This window comes from Lampris incognitus, chromosome 16 (assembly GCF_029633865.1).
Source record: "Lampris incognitus isolate fLamInc1 chromosome 16, fLamInc1.hap2, whole genome shotgun sequence".
Taxonomy (NCBI): Eukaryota; Metazoa; Chordata; class Actinopteri; order Lampriformes; family Lampridae; genus Lampris; species Lampris incognitus.
This window is the reverse complement of record NC_079226.1, coordinates 7,774,567-7,790,973: the sequence shown is the minus strand read 5'-3', so window position 1 is coordinate 7,790,973 and position 16,407 is coordinate 7,774,567. Positions and strand designations below refer to the sequence as shown.

Below are 16,407 nucleotides of genomic sequence, written 5' to 3'. Positions count from 1 at the left end.
AGGAGAGAACTCCTCCAAGCAGAAAGAGGAGGAGGCCAAAGAAGAAACATCCTCCCCTGATCAGAATACACATGAGGCCAAGGCAGAAACACCCTCCCCTGATGAAGTGGAGGAGGAGGCCTGGGCAAGAACACCCTCTCCCGATGAAGTGGAGGAGGAGGCCTGGGCAGGAACACCCTCTCCCGATGAAGTGGAGGAGGAGGCCTGGGCAGGAACACCCTCTCCCGATGAAGTGGAGGAGGAGGCCTGGTCAGGAACACCCTCTCCCGATGAAGTGGAGGAGGAGGCCTGGGCAAGAACACCCTCCCCTGATGAAGTGGAGGAGGAGGCCTGGGCAAGAACACCCTCTCCCGATGAAGTGGAGGAGGAGGCCTGGGCAGGAACACCCTCTCCCGATGAAGTGGAGGAGGAGGCCTGGGCAGGAACACCCTCTCCCGATGAAGTGGAGGAGGAGGCCTGGGCAGGAACACCCTCTCCCGATGAAGTGGAGGAGGAGGCCTGGGCAGGAACACCCTCTCCCGATGAAGTGGAGGAGGAGGCCTGGGCAAGAACACCCTCTCCCGATGAAGTGGAGGAGGAGGCCTGGGCAGGAACACCCTCTCCCGATGAAGTGGAGGAGGAGGCCTGGGCAGGAACACCCTCTCCCGATGAAGTGGAGGAGGAGGCCTGGGCAGGAACACCCTCTCCCGATGAAGTGGAGGAGGAGGCCTGGGCAGGAACACCCTCTCCCGATGAAGTGGAGGAGGAGGCCTGGGCAGGAACACCCTCCCCTGATGAAGTGGAGGAGGAGGCCTGGGCAGGAACACCCTCTCCCGATGAAGTGGAGGAGGAGGCCTGGGCAGGAACACCCTCTCCCGATGAAGTGGAGGAGGAGGCCTGGGCAGGAACACCCTCTCCCGATGAAGTGGAGGAGGAGGCCTGGGCAGGAACACCCTCTCCCGATGAAGTGGAGGAGGAGGCCTGGGCAGGAACACCCTCTCCCGATGAAGTGGAGGAGGAGGCCTGGGCAGGAACACCCTCTCCCGATGAAGTGGAGGAGGAGGCCTGGGCAAGAACACCCTCCCCCGATGAAGTGGAGGAGGAGGCCTGGGCAAGAACACCCTCTCCCGATGAAGTGGAGGAGGAGGCCTGGGCAAGAACACCCTCTCCCGATGAAGTGGAGGAGGAGGCCTGGGCAGGAACACCCTCTCCCGATGAAGTAGAGGAGGAGGCCTGGGCAGGAACACCCTCTCCCGATGAAGTGGAGGAGGAGGCCTGGTCAGGAACACCCTCTCCCGATGAAGTGGAGGTGGAGGCCTGGGCAGGAACACCCTCTCCCGATGAAGATGAGGAGGCAGAGAGAGGAAGAGAGCATAAAGTCAAGCGCCAGAAGGGCCTTCTCCGGCGCTTGTTTGGGAGGCTGAAGAGGATATTTCGCCACTGATGTTCCCCCATTGACGACGCCCCGACTTCTAAGAACCCTCCTCTCTTCAACCCCGCTACCTTCATCCCCGCTACCTCTCTTCAACGCCGCCACCAAAATGCCACAAAGTGGCAGCTGCTCTCGTCTCTGCACTTACTGCCTGTCTGGTGTGGGAGTGGGTTTTCCCCCGTATGGGCTGCCAGAAGCTCACAGCGATGAAGGAGACTGACAGAGATCAGGGTGATGTGTCGTTTGAACATCTTCAGTCCGGTCGCTGTCTTTCCGCCGAAGATGCTCTCACCTGAGTTGTGGTCTAGTGATACGTTCCGCTAAGCACGTCCCTTAAAAGAAATAGATCTAAACCTTACAACTCGGGTTGTTTGATGGGTCAAGTGTACCTCCTAAGTGTACCTCCTAAGTGTACCTCCTAAGTGTACCTCCTTAAGCTGCTGAAGTTGCCACTGGTACGCAGTGTGCTCGGACCCAACTGCATAGAAGAGGCAGTTTGTAAAGTAACAAGTCTTTTTACTGGACTTCAAAACAGACGGACCTCGGAGGCGGCAGAACGGCCGCCTCCGCGGGGCAACCGGACCTCGGGCAGCGGGGTAACCGGACTCCGGAGGCAGCTGGAGGGCCGCGGGGCAACCGGACCTCGCAGGCGGTGGGACGGCCACGGGACGAACAGAACTCGCAGGTGTCGGAACGGCCGCGGGGCAAACGGACCTCGCAGGCGGCGGGACGGCCGCAGGGCAAGCTGAACCCAAAGGCGGCGGGAAGGCCGCGGGGCAACCGGACCTCGCAGGCGGTGGGACGGCCGCGGGACGAACAGAACTCGCAGGTGTCGGAACGGCCGCGGGGCAACCGGACCTCGCAGGCGGTAGGACGGCCGCGGGACGAACAGAACTCGCAGGTGTCGGAACGGCCGCGGGGCAACCGGACCTCGCAGGCGGCGGGACGGCCGCGGGACGAACAGAACTCGCAGGTGTCGGAACGGCCGCGGGGCAACCGGACCTCGCAGGCGTCGGGACGGCCGCGGGACGAACAGAACTCGCAGGTGTCGGAACGGCCGCGGGGCAACCGGACCTCGCAGGCGGCGGGACGGCCGCAGGGCAAGCTGAACCCAAAGGCGGCCGAACGGCCGCGGGGCAACCGGACCTCGCAGGCGGTGGGGCGGCCGCGGGACGAACAGAACTCGCAGGTGTCGGAACGGCCGCGGGGCAACCGGACCTCGCAGGCGGCGGGACGGCCGCAGGGCAAGCTGAACCCAAAGGCGGCGGGACGGCCGCGGGGCAACCGGACCTCGCAGGCGCCGGGACGGCCGCGGGACGAACAGAACTCGCAGGTGTCGGAACGGCCGCGGGGCAACCGGACCTCGCAGGCGGCAGGACGGCCGCGGGACGAACAGAACTCGCAGGTGTCGGAACGGCCGCGGGGCAAACGCACCTCGCAGGCGGCGGGACGGCCGCAGGGCAAGCTGAACCCAAAGGCGGCCGGACGGCCGCGGGGCAACCGGACCTCGCAGGCGGTGGGGCGGCCGCGGGACGAACAGAACTCGCAGGTGTCAGAACGGCCGCGGGGCAACCGGACCTCGCAGGCGGCAGGACGGCCGCGGGACGAACAGAACTCGCAGGTGTCGGAACGGCCGCGGGGCAACCGGACCTCGCAGGCGGCAGGACGGCCGCAGGGCAAGCTGAACCCAAAGGCGGCGGGACGGCCGCGGGGCAACCGGACCTCGCAGGCGGTGGGACGGCCGCGGGACGAACAGAACTCGCAGGTGTCGGAACGGCCGCGGGGCAAACGGACCTCGCAGGCGGCGGGGCGGCCGCAGGGCAAGCTGAACCCAAAGGCTGCGGGACGAACAGAACTCGCAGGTGTCGGAACGGCCGCGGGGCAACCGGACCTCGCAGGCGGCGGGACGGCCGCAGGGCAAGCTGAACCCAAAGGCGGCCGGACGGCCGCGGGGCAACCGGACCTCGCAGGCGGTGGGGCGGCCGCGGGACGAACAGAACTCGCAGGTGTCGGAACGGCCGCGGGGCAACCGGACCTCGCAGGCGGTGGGACGGCCGCAGGGCAAGCTGAACCCAAAGGCGGCGGGACGGCCGCGGGACAACCGGACCGCCGCCGTCGGTTCGTCTGCCGAGAATAGCTGGACCTGGCACATAACAGCGCAGCCCGGGCCCTCCTCCAGGTCCGCGCACACCGCCTCACAAAGTCGGCTGCTGTTGGAACCCCCACTTCAGCCTCCCTGGTCCGGGAACAGTGGCAGCTGGTACCCCTCCAGATCCTGGTTCACCCTCTCCGTCTGCCCATTAAACTGAGGGTGGAAACCTGAAGAGAGGCTGGCAGTAGCCCCGAGGGGGGAGCAGAAGGCCTTCCAGAAACGGCAGCTGAACTGAGGACCACGATCTGACACCACATCACGAGGAAGGCCATGCGTGCAGAACTCATGCTCCATCATTAAGGCTGTGGTCTCCCGAGCAGACGGGAGCTTGGCCAGAGCAACGAACGGCGCCGCCTTGGAAAACCGATCCACGAGGACCAGGATGACAGACTTCCCCTCGGCTCGAGGGAGGCAAATACTACTGCAAATTTTGGTTTCAATCCGATACCAAGTAAATAAAGAGCCAGTATCCTGATACCTGTACCGACTTCTTTTTTTTAAAAAAGTGGCTGATGTACTTTCATGTAGGGGAGGGCAGTGTGTCATGATTTATGAGGTGAATGAATCATCAACAGGCCAAATCTGCACACATTTTCATGACCAGAAAAATGATTTTTGGATTTATGATTTGAAAGATTTTTTTTTGCTTCACACTTAATCACGTGCATGTTAAAACAACGAGTGTCTTAAAACTGTTGTAAACAAGCAAAGTGCAAATAACCAAACAAAAGCACAAACGACCCTAAACCATGATTCTCTCCTTCAGTTACAGCAACATTCCCAAAGTTTTTACCCCCAAGGCCCTCCCTCCTGTGACCAAGGAAATATTCCCCGAGGCCCCCTTTTGGGCCCCAGCCCCCCTGTTGGGACCCACCGAGTTAGAGGTTTTTGCTCAGAAACATTAGCTTGTTAAATGTTTCCCCTTCATTGCACATGTTTTCTGGCTTATTAACTGCCCCGCCTTAGAGGAAACCCTTTCTGCAGGTACGGAGGACGCAAGCCTCCCAGGTGTTTCTCGGCAAGCTTGCTTAGAGGGGGGAATGTTTTTCCCACCAAAGCAGTGGGTCTTGGTCCCGTGGAATTGGCTTCTCTTCTGAGAACCGGCGCATTTCAATTAAGGCATCGGTGGCAGTTGTGCGATGCTGCTGGGATGCGAGCACTAGAGTGTCAAACTCCGTCCATACCCCACCTTTTGCTGCAGGCGGGGGGGTGGGGGTGGGGATGCAGTGGCCACTGCAGGGGAGGTTGAGGTAGTCGCAGTATCCATGGCTGAGGCAGAGCTTGAGGCAGATTCAGGAGCTGACACCGAAGTGGCTGAGGTCTGGTTCAGTAACTGCATTTCGGGGAGGAGTCGCCCTTTTACAGGTTCAACATTTGCTTGGTCGCAGGTTTTTAAAGGTTTTTAAATCTCGTGCCCAGGAAGGTGCTGACAACGAGACCATAAAAGGTTTCAATACTATTGAAGAGCAGGTTGTTCCTCTAGCCCAGTGTTTCTCAACCCAGTCCTCAAGGAACCCCTATGCTGCATAATTTTCTTTGCAACCCTGAATAGGTACCTGTTTGTAGTTACTCAACCAATCAGCAATGAATTTTGTCAGACGTTGCACACCTTGCATAATTAAGTGCTGCGAGATGATTGGTCGAGTAAGTACAAGCAGGGCTACCTATGCAGGGTTACAATGAAAATCTGCAGGATAGGGGGTTCCTCGAGGACTGGGTTGAGAAACACTGCTCTAGCACATCAGCCACTGTTATGTTAGCCACTTTACTAACAGCTGGCCAACTCCCCGACTTCCTGCTCTACCACTAGCAACTGCTATGCATACAACTTCACACAGCGCCATCTACCAAACCGGGCGGGTACTTCATAGTCATCCTGCAGACCACCATCCGATGCTGCCTAGCTACGTTCTCCCGTCACCGCCCTGCAGCCTCCAATCCCTTTCAGATCGTGCCTCCCATTTGTTCTTTTAAATAAGACCTTTTTGTTTTATTTTGCTGCCCATCTTGATCAGGACTCCTGGCAGAAGACGTTTGTATCTCAATGGGACCTTTCTGGGTCCCATTGAGATACAATACGTAAAGGATGATACATAAATAAATTAAAACCGCTGTGTCGTGTACTTCATCACAGCGGTTGCAGCGTCAGTATTGGTGCGGTATTAACAGGCTCAGCATGGTTGCAGCGGGTCTTGTAATGATGCGTCACCGACGGTATGTGCATAAGGGGCCACTGGCATACATCGTCTTGTGCAAAGCGCTTTGCTCGAATGCACCTCAGTGCGGATTAGCTGAGAAATTTTACAGGATGTAAAGTAGGAAAATGAATAATGAAAGGTGGTTGACACCATGCACACACATTTGGAGAGCTGGAGACCCCCTGTCGTGCTCCTGAGTCTGTGCCCGTGGTTGTGCACACGTCAGTAAAGATGTGGGATTGTTGCTCGGGGCACAGAAAAAATGTCCAAGTAACAAACATCACAGAAGATGACGAGGTATTGTGGTTGATTACACGAGCTTTTTCTGCAGTTGAAATGGGCAAAGAAAGACAAAATTCTTCAGAAAGAATTCAACAACAACCAAGGAAACCGAAAATGGGGAAAAAAATAGAATGGAATTTGGGGGGAAATAAGTTACTCCATCAGGCAGGCCCCACATAGATGAGCCGGGGGTGAATTTGTGATACCGGAGGGACGGAATGTAAAGGACACTTCCACGTTAAAATACTTGCAATAGCTTGCCAAGGTGCGCGTCACCTATACTGAGTGGATGTGTATATGTGAAGACCAAGGTGAGATATGAGGCCTCTCCCCCTGACCCCCCCCCCCTGCGCTGCACAGACCCCCGCCACACTTCAGCAGGACAGACACATCCCTGTGCCTCTGCAGCGGGGCCAACACGTCCGCAGCAAGTCAACTGAATGGGGGAAAAACAGCTTGTTGCACAAAATACGACTCCAGCTGCTACGTTTCCGTTCAACTCTCAAGGGAATTTTAAGTTTTCAAAACGAATATGGGAATTAGCTGCATTTCCAAGAAACGAAAAGAAACAAAGTGAACATAGTTTTGTGTCCTACGCCAGTGGTTCTCAACCTTTTTGGGGTCCTGGACCCCCTGCGTATTGTTGATCTACCCTGAGGACCCCTCCACCTGATCTTGGGGGAGGGGGGGTTGCAATTTGGTAGAAACAGTAGAAACTGCATTTTAAATTGCATTATAGCATTTATTCACTCTTTGGGGCAAAAATAAGAGCTTTCAGTTGTAACTTAGATATAGTTAACAAAACAGAATTCTTATGCAGTAACTTTCAGATATATGTAACTAAACAGAATATGTATTCAGTAACTTTCAGATATATGTAACAAAACAGAATATGTATTCAGGAACTTTCAGATATATGTAACAAAACAGAATATGTATACAGTAACTTTCAGATATATGTAACAAAACAGAATATGTATTCAGTAACTTTCAGATATATGTAACAAAACAGAATATGTATTCAGTAACTTTCAGATATGTGTAACAAAACAGAATATGTATTCAGTAACTTTCAGATATATGTAACAACAGAATTTTTATGCAGTAACTTTTAACAATGCAAACGGGAGCGAGATCTCTTATTAAAATACAATAAATTACCCTTGTGAAACAGATGTGATTAGAGAAAAAAGTCCTGTTACCCTTTATAGTTTAGGTAGATAAAGGTCTCAGTCACATTTGAGTAAAATAATCCTATTTCTATAAATGTCATAGGATCTTTTTTTTAAAGATATTTTATTTTCACGGACCCCTTGCAATTACACCACGGACCACTAGGGGTCCGCGGACCCCCGGTTGAGAAACACTGTCCTGCGCCACATGTCCATATTGCAACACCCATGAGAAAGACGGACCAGTTAGGATCAAGAGACAGTTGATCACGTGACTAAATCCTATCCACATTTCTAGTGTTTGATTCCACAAAGGCTCTCCTATGGGCCCTTTAGGGCATGAAGTCTTTCCCAACAAAGCAAAAACCACCTCAGGTGAGCGTAGTGTAAACTATCTTGAGACATTTGGGATTTCTTTCTTTCTTTCTTCTTCCAAACCGAAAGGTCAAGTTTCACAACAACTGGTTTGATGGAAACCCTACAACTGAAAGGGGAAGCCGGATGTGGGTATGCGTCTTGATCGCTGCACTAGCGCCTCCTCTGGTCGGTCGGGGCACCTGTCGGGAGGGGGGACTGGGGGGGAATAGCGTGATCCTCCCATGCGCTACGTCCCCCTGGGGAAACTCCTCACTGTCAGGTGAAAAGAAGCGGCTGGCGACTCCACGTGTATGGGAGGAGGCCATGTGGTAGTCTGCAGCCCTCCCCGGACCGGCAGAGGGGGCGGAGCAGCGACCGGGGAGAGTGGGGTAGTTGGCCAAGTACAATTGGGGGGAGTAAAAGGGGGGAGGGGAGGGGGGGAGTATATGTATGCCTTTTTGAGTTTGTCACGAAGACACGTGACTCGACACCAAGGTGAGGGAGTGAAGATATTCACTTATTTGGCCAACGTCAAAAATGTATCAACTCCTAGTATGTACTCAAAAGACTGGCAACTAAACTCACAACACCACTTGAAAAAAACAAACCCCCCCCCCAAAAAAAACCCGAGTCCGTTGTGGTACTTTTTGTGACTCTGAACAACCCATGAATATCCAAATGACGACTGTTCGTGTACCTGCTCATCGTATTGTCTGTGTCAACAACTTAACTTTGGCATAGAAACTACAAGTGTGGCCCTGCACCGGAAGTATTACCCATAACCGTTTCCCCAGTGACCCCCCCCCCACCCCCACCCCACCGCAGGAAGCTCGTGGATAAGGTGGGGGCCCTGCGTCAATACAGGCTGCATTCCGGGCTCTCACAGCACCGCGGTACTCTGCAAGCGGCCCTCTCTGTTTCCTCTGAACTTGCTGCAAGCTACCACTAGGTGTCAGTATTGTCTGAAGATGATTCAAAGGCCAGCCTAATCCACTTTCCTCTAATACACACACTCACACAGATGAGTGATACCCACTAAAATGCCCTGCATTTACATTTGTATTGTTTATTTATTTATTTATTTATTTATTTATTCGTCAAACTGACAGGCTCTTTAGCCGCCCTCTTCTGTCTCAGTCCACTGCCTGCCGAGTCCCAAATTAATTTTCAAAGGCCCCGATCGCTGTAATATTTACCCGACAAATGTGCGCATGATGCACATTCGGAAAACGAGCCCTGAAAGGACTTTAATTCAGGCAGCACTTCAGTTCATTACTCACCACTTGTTCTGGGCACGATTTGTCAAATTCAAACTGTCTAGATAATTGAGCACTCTGCCACGTGCTTCCATATCATGCTAGAACCTCACAGTAACTGTTTGTCCCCTCTAGGCAAGAAAGGGCCTCGGCAAATTAGCCAGGGGGAAGTCTGAAAACCCCATGTTCTACCGGAATAGGGGTTCAAGTGAGGGAAGTGAAACTGTGGAGAGCTGCATACTGTGACATTGCAGAACTCGCAAGAATAAAAAATGAAACAAAGGAGTCCAGGTGTTATTGGGCCAGATGACCGAGATTTTCCTGATTCTGTGCATTTACAACTGCTGTCGTTCCTTCTGACCCGCTTTGACGTTTTGGACAGTGGGTTGTGTCTCTGTCGCTCTAAGATTCCTTGCAAGTTCTGATTATGTCAGAAAGGGCCCGTTCCACATGCTAATCTGCATCTGTCGTACCAGGAACAGGAGCAACAACATGAAACACACATCTCCGGCACTTAACAGCCTCAGACCGAGGTTAACGCCATCTCTGCTCCATTATAGTTGTTGGTATTTGCATCTGAACCGTACAGCACAGTAAACTGCACCTTTTGTCTCTGCCTTTATGCTCATGCAAATCGTGCCGAGCTCAGAGGGACACAGGGATGATTGCCACTTTCTGATAATGTCACTTACACGTCATGTTCGATAACATCACCTGTGCAAAGCTGCCAGATGGTACAACCCGGTTGTCAGTTTGAATTAAAAAAACATCGCGGGTTTCTATGTTGCGTAGTGCATCTCCGTAGATTCCTTCGGTCGGGCCGGTGGGTGACTGACAGCTGCACGAGCGGGAACGTGGATTCCGGCATGTGGCAGATCTCCAATACGACGACTACATCCTCGGGTTAAGGAATAAATATGTCATTGGTATGGAGAAGCCGCGCTGCAAGGAAATGCGTGTTGGCAGATCTGTCTGAGCGGCTGGCGAGGGTGAGACAGGGTCCCCTGAGGAAGTGGAGGTGTGCTGGGCACCGATTTCCCGGCCCTTCTGGACTGGCTGTGTGTGTGTGTGTGTGTGTGTTGGGGTGGGGGTGGGGGGGTTGAAAGGAAAGTGGAGCGGCCCCAGCTCTGGCACTTCGGTTTCCCTTGCCGCAGGGAAATGTGTCACGCATGATGATACATGCGAACACCTCAGGGCCTCAGCCCCTGCTGGCAGGAAGCTCCTGAAAGAGAAACAAAGCCTCCGCAGATCAATAGCTGGAACAGCCTCTGAATCAACCCCATGCATTGTTGGGAATGCGTAGACACAGCCACTTCTTAATGGCTGGCACCTTCTCCCAAGAGAAAGAGACCGTCCTGCTTAAATTACCAGCACGGCACAACACAGGTTATAATTCTCATGCTCTTTTCATATTTCCAGACCGCCGGCTGTGGGAACATAAATTTGCAGAATAGTTTAATATTTGCTGCAGACGCGCCAAAGTCAATCAAGCACAAGCAGGATTCGATAAAAGGGGCGATGAACAGTCTTGCGGAAATCCCGGCATGACGTTAAAGGGAGAGTAAATTTACTCTTCCCTCCCTTTACTTCAAATAAAGTGTGTAGTCACACTTTATTTGAGTCTCTGGCTTCATCCCAGACACATTAGCATGATTCACGAGACCTCAGACGGCAGATAGCTTCGGCTAGGCTGACAGCAGTTACAGTTCTCTCATCCGTTCTCCACGCTAACTCCTGTAGGAGCTCGTGGAGCTAGCGCTGCACCTTTCTGGTGCTCTGCATTATCATTTTCATACACTGAAGAAACCTGCAGCTAGATGGTATCCCTGAGCAATATTTGCACAAAAGCTATTATGCCTCGACGGCCATATTTACTGTGATTTTGGGTATCCAGTAGTTTCTGTCAATGGTGTTCTGTCGTCATCTTACAGTGCTGCGATTACGACTACTCCCCGATCCTCTGTGAATAGTACACACGGCCTCTGTAACTCTAGTTTGTGGTCATGGCAATTTGCATATGAAACCGATCGCTGGTTTCGGTCTCAGTGCGACTGTACTGTTTTTAAAGGTGGAGATAGCTGCAGTCATTCATCTATTATCCAAACTGCTCATCCTCACTCAGGGTCGCGGGGATGCTGGAGCCTATCCCAGCAGTCACTGGGCGGCAGACAGGGAGACACCCTGGACAGGCCGTCAGACCATCACACAGGGCTGACATACATACACACACACACACACACACATATATATATATATACTGCGCCCCTATCAGTTATGTTACCCTTAATTATCATTCCTTATTCCTCCTTAGAAAATGAAAAGAAACAAGGTTCACTTTTTATCAGTACTCTTGAATAAAAATATTCAAGCACATCTGACAAATAATATAATTAGCCTAAGTCTGATTTAATGATTTTTTTTTTTTGGACAACTACCTCTAAAATCACCGTTGCCGTTGCAGGAGTGGTAAATTCTTTGCTTAGGGGAGCTATGAAAGTTAAAAGCTGCACACGTGGCACTCCTTTATTCTGTAATATTGCAAAACATACCGCAAAAGCCGAAAATATGTGCGTCCAGCGTGAAGAAAAGGATGGGTGACTGTGAAAATGAAACCTACAGATGTGCAACGCGAGCAGTGAGCGTAAAATAGGGATAAACTTCAGACAAAAAAAAAAAAAAATCCAAATTATTCCTGTAACGGTCTGAGCCAATTTACTGCTACATGTGCTTGATGATCAGATCAGGGTAAAGCACTGAGCAGAACAATGCTTTTCAGAGGGCTGGTTCAAAACCGCTCCCAGATATCCTCTGATCAAAGGAGCTCATGTTCCTAATTAAAATAATATCTGGTTGGCCATCTTAATAATGGTCTGTGTTGTTTCTAAAGCAGAGTTTGTCATCGGCGAGCGTGCCTGGATACTCGGATTAGTTGAGAAATCTTACAGGCTGTGAAGGAGAAAGAAATGAATCGTGAAAGGTGGTTGACACTATTAAAGAAGGGTCCCTTTTTCCAAAGAACAGAAGATCTGACCACAGGGACCATCTTACTTTTGGCTTCATGTTTCTCTCTTATCCCCCCCCCCCTCCTTTTTTTTTCTTCTCCCCAATTGTACTTGGCCACAATTACCCCACTCTTCCGAGCCGTCCTGGGTACGATGTTAAACTGCAACCGTCGGGTCGTCGGCGACTAAACCGGCACCCCCACTTCAACCCTTGGGTTGTTGTGAGGAGGGTGTGTGGACACCCAGCAGGACTAAAAACAAAACCTGTCAAAGGTCAGTGAGTTCCTCTGTGAACCAACGGCCACCCATACCTGGAGAGGAGATAGGGACCACCAGGTACTCCCCCTACTGACACACAATGAGGCCTCAACCAAACTCAATCGCCATAAACGGTGGAAGAGTCTTGCTGAGGCATCAGCTGTGCTCCCACTACCTCCACAGGTTACAGAACTGATGATGATGATGATGATGATGATGATGATGATTCCTAGCCGTCCCGGTCGCTGCTCCACCCCCTCTGCCGATCCGGGGAGGGCTGCAGACTACCACATGCCTCCTCCCATACATGTGGAGTCGCCAGCCGCTTCTTTTCACCTGACAGCGAGGAGTTTCACCAGGGGGATGTAGCGCATGGGAGGATCACGCTATTCCCTCCCCAGTTCCCCCCCCCCAAACAGGTGCTCTGACTGACCAGAGGAGGCGCTAGTGCAGCAACCAGGACACATACCCACATCCGGCTTCCCACCTGCAGACACGGCCAATTGAGTCTGCCGGGACGCCCGACCAAGCTGGAGGTAACACGGGGATTTGACTGCTACACCACCCGGATGTCCACCCCCCCACCCCCATCTCTTTTTATATCTTCTTTTTCTTAGTTGGTGGACAATAAACACTCCTGACTGCAAACCGTTTAACAAACTGCCGTTAAACTGGATGAGTGGCGAGTCGAGGGGCAAAACATGTAGAGATTCACAGGAACAGGAAATGGATGGAGAGGCATCTTCCATCGGCGGCCCTTGTTTTAATTTGACAGGGCTGAAGCATAGTTTAGCAGTAAGGTAATTAGCAGAGATGTCGTACGGCCTTTCTCTGGTTAAATATGCATTTCTGAAAATCACGAAAAGTGGATTCATGTTAGTTTTTTTCCCCCTCTCGTTCATATTTTAAACAAATGCATGAATGCACACGGCTGTTTCTGCACTCACTGACTTTCTTTTTAGGCACAGATTTAGTGTGCTCTTATGCTTTCCACCACCAACGACATCAGGTCTCGTCCGTTTAGTGACGGTATCAGCCATCAGCCAGGTGGCCTCGTATCTGCCTGCATGCTTTACTCCCAGAGATGAAATGATTTCAGAAATGCTCCATCATTTGTTCTGTGCAGATGAAAAAATGACTTACAGGGCTGCTGTTGTTCACTGTAAAAGCCTTTTGGCGAAATGTTTTGTCCAAGTTTCTTCTTCCCCGTCAGGATGAGGGAGACCACCCAGATTAATGGCTCGGCGGGGAAACGGTTTTAGGCATCACGCTCTATCAGTCAGATTATTCTCGTACAACTGAATGTTGGTCCCCCACTGCCGGAGGGTGTCCTGTTTAATGTGGATTCTGTACATAGTCTGGCATGTTGTCTCATATAGTTCCTAGGCATGCACTGCAATAGAAACTTTCAAAGGATTGTCAAAAAATAGGATGTGTGGGTATTTGTATATTTATGCATGTGAGAAAGATTATGTGCGAGCCTATGCATGTGTGTGTGTGTGTGTATGCACATACATATGCATTAATTTATTTATTGCCGTGTTTGATGCAATCTGTATGAGCAGTCCAGGTCATATTTCCTGTACATATTCTTCTTCTGACACTTCATACATTTTATTTACCTGCACATTAGACACGTTGCTACATGATGTGAAACTCGGTCTGCAGTATCTACTCTTGGTTCTGCTCTAAAATATTGGTCTCCACCATTCAAGCCTAATTTTTGCAGCGGAGTCCGTTGTGTTGTGGAGTTTTCAGGAATAACAAATGGATTGAAGAGTCAGATTTCGCAACACAGAAGTTATAAAGTTTCTTTAGAAGGACATGCAACACCACAGCTCGGAGCAGGGACGGGTTGGGGCTATAATTCACATATATACATATGCACGCACGCACACATGCACGCACGCACACACATACACCCATACACACAATCTCCCTCTCACCTTTTTTCGGGTAGTGTGTGTCTTCATCAAGCTTGGGTCCTCTACCAGAGGCCTGGGAGTTTGAGGGTTCTGTGCAGTATCTCACCTGTTCTTAGGACCTCAGATGCTGTTCCTGGAATCTGCTGGAGCCACTCTCCCAGTTTGGGGGTCACAGCCCCTAGTGCTCCTATTACCACTGGGACTACTGTGGATTTCACCTTCCACATCCGGTCTAGTTCTTCCCTCAGCCCTTGGTATTTCTCCAGCTTCTCATGCTCTTTCTTCCTGATGTTGCCGTCACTCAGGTTGCTACATCGATCACGACTGCTGTCTTCTGCTCCTGGTTGACCACCACAATGTCTGGTTGGTTAGCCAGCACCTGCTTGTCAGTCTGGAGCTTGAAGTCCCACAGGATCTTAGCTCTGCCATTCTCAACCACATTTGGTGGTGTCTCCCATTTGGACATGGGGACTTCCAGTCTGTATTCAGTACAGATATTCCTGTACACTACCCCAGCCTCTTGGTTATGCCTTTCAGTGTACGCTTTCCCAGCTAGCATCTTACTCCCTGCTACTAAGTGCTGGACTGTCTCAGGGGCGTCTTGCATCTTGGGTCCTGTCTGGAGTGGTAGACCCCTGCCTCAATCGATCTGGTCCTGAGTGCCTGTTGTTGTGCTGCTATGATCAGAGCCTCTGTGCTGTCCTTCAGTCCAGCCTTTTCTAGCCACTGGTAGAATTTCTTGGTATCAGCCACATCTTCTATCTGTCGATGATACCTCACATGGAGGGGCTTGATCTTTCATGACCCCTCCTCTTCTCCTTCCACCACACTCTCTGTCTTCTGCTGCCTGCGGTACTCACTCAGCAGTTCATCCTGGGGGACCCTCTTTCTGATGTACCCGCGGATGTTCCTTGTTTCATCCTGGGTAGTGGCCCTGAAACTCACTAACTCTCGGCCCCCGTCTTTTTGGTTATTGTACAGTCTCAGGCTGCTGGACTTCGGGTGGAACCCTCCGTGCATTGTGATGAGTTTCCATGTCCTGAAATCTGTGGCTTTACTTCCTCCTTTGGCCAGCTTATTATTCCAGCTGGGTATCTGATGACTGGTGGGGCATATATGTTGATGGCTTGGATCTTATTCTTTCCATCGAGCTAGCTCCTCAGGACATGCCTCACTCTCTGGAGGTATTTAGCTGTAGCTGACCTCTTTGCTTCTTTCCAGTTTGGGGGTCACAGCTCCTATTGCTCCTACTACCACTGGGACTACTGTGGATTTCACCTTTCACATCCGATCTAATTCTTCCCTCAGCACTAGATATTTCTCTCTCTCTCTCTCTCTCTCTCTCTCTCTCTCTCTCTCTCTCTCTCTCTCTCTCTCTCTCTCTCTCTCTCTCTCCCTCTCTCTCTGTGTACATATGTATGCATATATATATATATATATATATATATATATATATATATATATATATAAATACTCACCGGTGACTTTATTAGGCACACCTGTCCAACTGCTCGTTAACGCAAATTTCTAATCAGCCAATCACATGGCAGCAACTCAATGCATTTAGGCATGTAGACATGGTCAAGACGATCTGCTGCAGTTCAAACCGAGCATCAGAATGGGGAAGAAAGGTGATTTAAGTGACTTTGAACGTGGCATGGTTGTTGGTGCCAGACGGGCTGGTCTGAGTATTTCAGAAACTGCTGACCTACTGGGATTTTCACGCACAACCATCTCTAGGGTTTACAGAGAATGGTCCGAAAAAGAGAAAATATCCAGTGAGCGGCAGTTCTGTGGGCGAAAATGCCTTGTTGATGCCAGAGGTCAGAGGAGAATGGCCAGACTGGTTCGAGTTGACAGAAAGGCAACAGTAACTCAAATAACCACTCATTACAACCGAGGTATGCGGAAGAGCATCTCTGAACGCACAACACGTCGAACCTTGAGGCAGATGGGCTACAGCAGCAGAAGACCACACCGGGTGCCACTCCTGTCAGCTAAGAACAGGAAACTGAGGCTACAATTCGCACAGGCTCACCAAAATTGGACAATAGAAGATTGGAAAAACGTTGCCTGGTCTGATGAGTCTCGATTTCTGCTGCGACATTCGGATGGTAGGGTCAGAATTTGGTGTCAACAACATGAAAGCATGGATCCATCCTGCCTTGTATCAACGGTTCAGGCTGGTGGTGGTGGTGTAATGGTGTGGGGCATATTTTCTTGGCACACTTTGGGCCCCTTAGTACCAATTGAGCATCATGTCAACACCACAGCCTACCTGAGTATTGTTGCTGACCATGTCCATCCCTTTATGACCACAGTGTTCCCATCTTCTGATGGCTACTTCCAGCAGGATAACGCGCCATGTCATAAAGCTCGAATCATCTCAGACTG

At 51.3% G+C, this 16,407-nt stretch overlaps 1 protein-coding gene across 1 annotated transcript; it reads left to right on the top strand.

Moving 5' to 3' along the window:
- Nucleotides 1-1,593: 1,593 nt before the first annotated feature.
- On the top strand, nucleotides 1,594-3,548 carry LOC130126704 (germ cell nuclear acidic protein-like). The gene is made up of 3 exons (XM_056296322.1): nucleotides 1,594-1,642; nucleotides 1,835-1,905; nucleotides 1,947-3,548. The coding sequence occupies exons 1-3, from the start codon at nucleotides 1,594-1,596 to the stop codon at nucleotides 3,546-3,548; spliced, it is 1,722 nt and encodes a 573-aa protein (XP_056152297.1).
- Nucleotides 3,549-16,407: the final 12,859 nt, after the last annotated feature.